Here is a 4,300-nt window from a genome sequence, read left to right on the forward strand (position 1 = left end):
AGGGGCAAGAGTGCCATGAAGGGGCATAGGCAGAGCTTGGGGGATGAAGGTCAGCGTGGGCTTCCCCAGCCCTGAGGGGGAGGGGAGGGGGAGGGGGAGGAAACAGCTATCAAGCTGCCATTTCCTGAGCACTTCCTAGCATGTGCCAGGGCAGTGCTGTTTTCCATGCACTGACTTTTTTGATGCTCAGAACACCTTTGTGAGGGAGGAACTCTTCCGTGTTACAGGTGAGGAAACCGAGACAGAAGTTAGGAATCTTTTCCGAAATGGAGTCACAATCTGAATGCTATCTGACTCCAAGTTCCAAGTGGACCCATCCCTCCAGCCACTACGGCCTGGTTTTCCTGGTTGAAATGGATGTTGCCTGGAGCGAGGCCTCCGTGCGATCCTCTGTTTGGCAGGAGCAACCCCCGCCCCACCACCACCAGCGTCCCGGAAGCCTCTCCCCTCACCTGGCCTGCACCATGGTGACAAGTGCCTCTGCTCATGGAGCCAGTCACTATGCTCCAGGCTCTGTAGATATCATCACTACCCCAGTTTACAGATATAGAAATGGAGACTCAGAGAGGTTAGGTGACTTGTCCAAAGTCACAGAGCAGGAACACAGAGCACCAAACCCAAGTCCGCCCAACTCCAGAGTCTGAGCTCTTAAGTACTCCGCAGTGCTGTGTTCTGAAAGAAGCCAAGAGCGGGCTTCTGGTGCTGGAGGAAAAAGGTCCCTGGTGCCAGGGGTGGGAGAAGCTCTGACCTAGAACAGGGATCCAGAGGCAATGGGGACCAGAGCAGGACGTCAACCCAGCCCCTAGCCCTCAAAAGCAGAACTCCTGTTCCATTCCTAGCAGATGCTCCTCTCACTGTCTGTTAAAGCCCCTCACGAGGACCGTGCCTGCCCCCATCCCCAACACACACACATACACACACCCAGGTTCCAGCAGTACCGCCTGCGGAAAGCTTGCAGGATTTGGAGTTGTCAGAAGACAGACATACCAACTACTGCCCAGCATGACTTAGTAGCTTAATCACGCTCAGTTAGGTCCCCTATAAAACAGAGTTAAAACACACGCCCTGCAGGCTTCCCTGGTGGCGCAGTGGTTGAGAGTTGTGCCCCAGTCCGGGAAGATCCCACATGCCGCGGAGCGGCTGGGCCCGTGAGCCATGGCTGCTGAGCCTGCGCGTCTGGAGCCTGTGCTCCGCAACGGGAGAGGCCGCAACAGTGAGAGGCCCGCGAACCGAAAAAAAAAAACGCCCTGCAATGACCAGGAGTGTTAAGAGGATCAAATGAGAGATTTTGTGCGATAGCACCCTGAAAATTATAAAGAGCAAACCTCTAAAGGGAGTGTTCCTGTGTCAATTCACAGCAGCACAAAATAAACAACAAGGAAACAAGATTTCTCTTAACAACAAATGATCAAGTACCCAGTTATATCCTGTCCTGCTTAATACATACAAATTACAGAGGAGAAATGAAACTCACTAGGCTTAACCTCTGAAGGGATTTAGCTATGTAATCTAGCAAGAATTGGAAAGGGGACGAGGAGATGGACATAGACACACTGTGCGCGGAGCAGCAAACAGCCTCTCGCAGGAACAGAGGTACAGAGGTGGGCTGTGCTGGGAATGCTGAACCATGCAGGACAGGGGGACTGAAAGGGCAAAGCCAGAATAGGAGGGAAGATGGGACACAGGCTGGGCAGAGTCCCAGTCTGGAAGGCTGTGGGAAGGCAGTAAAGAAGTTGCTGATCCTGGTGACAATGGTGATGGTTGTGATGGATGTCACCAGTCAAGCTCATGGATGCTGACCCCACCTGGAGAGACCCAAGTCTCAACAAGCCATGTCTCTCCAGATTTGTATCCCAGAGGGACCCTTTCTGGATGGCAAATAGGGTCACATCCTTCCCGTACTTGGGATCTCTTGGTGACTCGGCAGGAGTCAGGCCCCCGTGCGCGTCCCCAGGGGTCCTCTCAACCTGGCTCCCACTGACCTCTCCTGCCTTGCACTTCCCGTTCTCCAACCCATAACCAGCTCACCCGCTGGTTCCCCTAACACCATGCTCTCGAAGGCTCCCGAGCCATGCCTGCACTGCCCACCGCCGTCTCCCTGAAACAGAAGGCCAGGGAGAAGGAACGTACCGGGGGCTGGTCCCGAGCTGCTTACACAGGATGGACCACATTCCTGTCGCAGTGGGGCTTGCAGTGAGGGTTCAGCCAGTGCTCCAGGAACTGCTCCTCAGCACGGCGTTCCAGGCGGAGCAGATGGTGCATGTACTCCTGTCAGAACAAACCCACATCGAAGAGAAGCTTTTATTCACGGTTGATGGTCGAGCTGCCCATGTGCGGGGTACAGCTGTGGTTCTGAGACAGGGCAGCACAGCCAGGCAGGAGAAACTGCCACTAACCCTAAGTGCTGAGAGGGTGTGTATCCATGGGAACTCATAGACACTGCTGTTGGAGAGTTACATGGAACAACCACTTTGGAAAACAATCGGTTGCCTGCAATCCAGAAATTTCACTCTTGTTTATATCCTCGAGCAATGACTCTCAAATGTCATCAGGCATTAGAATGACCCAGAAGACTTGTTAAAACCTACAGATTGCTGGGGCCCCACCTTCAGAGTTTCTGATTCGGTGAGTCTGGGTTAGGGCTCCAGAATCTGCATTTCTAACAAGTTCCCAGCTGCGAATGCTGCTGGTCACTTTGAGAACAAGAGCAGATACGAATGTTCACAGCAGCAATAAATTTGTAGTAGCAAAATTCTGGAAACATCTGGAAACATGTTAAATATCCATTGACAGGAGGATGGGTAAATAAATTATGGTAGGGTCACAACATGGAATATTATACAGCAATGAAAAAAGTGAATTATAGCTACATACAACAACATAGATGAGTCTTAGAAATAGCATAATGAGTGGAAACAGCAAGTCCAAGAAGACAGTGTTTATTGTGTGACACCATTTTAATAAAGCTCAAAACATGCATAACTAAATAATATATATATTTATTTATTTATGGCAGCACACATTTGTGATAAAATCATCTTTTTTAAAAGGCAAGGGATAACTGTGAGAAAGCTGGAGTTGCTATACTATTATCAAACAGAATAAACCTTAAAGCCAAAACAAAGTTACTAGGGATAAGAGGCATTTTATAAAAACAGCCTGGCAGTTCCTTAAGATGCTAAAGAGAGTAAACATTTGACCCCACAATTGTGTATACAAGAGAAGTGAAAGCATATGTTCACACAGAAACGTGTACACAGCTGTTCACAGCAGCATTATTCATCATAGCCAAAAAGTGGAAACAAACCAAATGTCCATCAGCAGATGAATGGATAAAGAATGTAATGTATCCCCATACAAGGGGAATACTATCTGGCCATTACGAGGAATGATGCATGCTACAACCCGGATGAACCTCGAAAACATTGTTACGTGAAAAAGGCCAGTCACAAAGGACCACGTGTTGTATGAGTCCATGTCTATGAAATGTAACTGGCTCTATGTGTTGGTGTGTCCACAACAGAGAGCAGCTGATTGTCTGGTGCTGCCCATCTCTGTGACCAGCCTCTCCATCGACTCAGGAACCCGAGCCAGACGTAGACCATCGTGTCTCCCTCAGACTCATCCTGAGACTGAGTGTGAGGACTCTGAGCCTATCTCCAGAAGAGTTCTCAGATGACTCCCTCCATCTCTGCCACTTCTGCAGGTCGGGTCTCCACCATTGCCACCCAGGCTGTCCCAGCTTCCTCACCCCTCCATCCGTCACTCTACCTCCCGTTCCGCCCACACCACGTCCCACACCCCCCACCATTTCTGCTCCAACCTAACAGACTGATCTGCCCAAATGCAGCCCTGAAAGGGCCACAGCTCTTCAGAGGCCTTTGCCAGCACTGCCTTCCTGCAAGGAGGGAAAAGGTGATGACCAACTACCCCTTGGGCTTGGTCTGTGGCTCTGGATAATGTCACTGTAACCAGCAAGTGAGGACACCTCCTCGTGGGATCTACCACCTCCTGCCATTCTTCACAACAGCAGAGGGCCCCCTCCTGCCCTGGTCCATGGTTGTCACTGACAACAAAGCTTTGTTGTCTCTGAGCTTCTCTAGAACCACAATTTCTCCTTCAGATGGTTCACCTAAAGGAACTTTAATGAAGGAACCATTCACAGCCATGTAAATGGGGTTAAGGGAACCACTGAAGCACATTCCAGTACCCAGGGACTAGCAATAGAGAAAAGCCCCATGGCCATGCCTAGACCTGCAGGGCCCAGGGCAAGGGCTCAGACTCTGTAAAGCAGGGAAAG

The 4,300-nt window shown here is 50.5% G+C and overlaps 1 protein-coding gene across 1 annotated transcript in view; it reads right to left on the reverse strand.

The window, feature by feature from the left end:
* Positions 1-2,151: 2,151 nt before the first annotated feature.
* The window catches only part of CUNH17orf67 (chromosome unknown C17orf67 homolog), a 22,980-nt gene continuing 20,831 nt past the window's right edge, over positions 2,152-4,300 (reverse strand). The window contains exon 3 of the mRNA XM_007463876.1: positions 2,152-2,268. Within this exon, the coding sequence (XP_007463938.1) occupies positions 2,152-2,268 (117 nt within the window). The remainder of the gene's footprint in view (positions 2,269-4,300) is intronic.

The sequence above is a fragment of the Lipotes vexillifer genome, unplaced genomic scaffold (assembly GCF_000442215.2).
Source record: "Lipotes vexillifer unplaced genomic scaffold, Lipotes_vexillifer_v1.1 scaffold333, whole genome shotgun sequence".
NCBI lineage: Eukaryota > Metazoa > Chordata > Mammalia > Artiodactyla > Lipotidae > Lipotes > Lipotes vexillifer.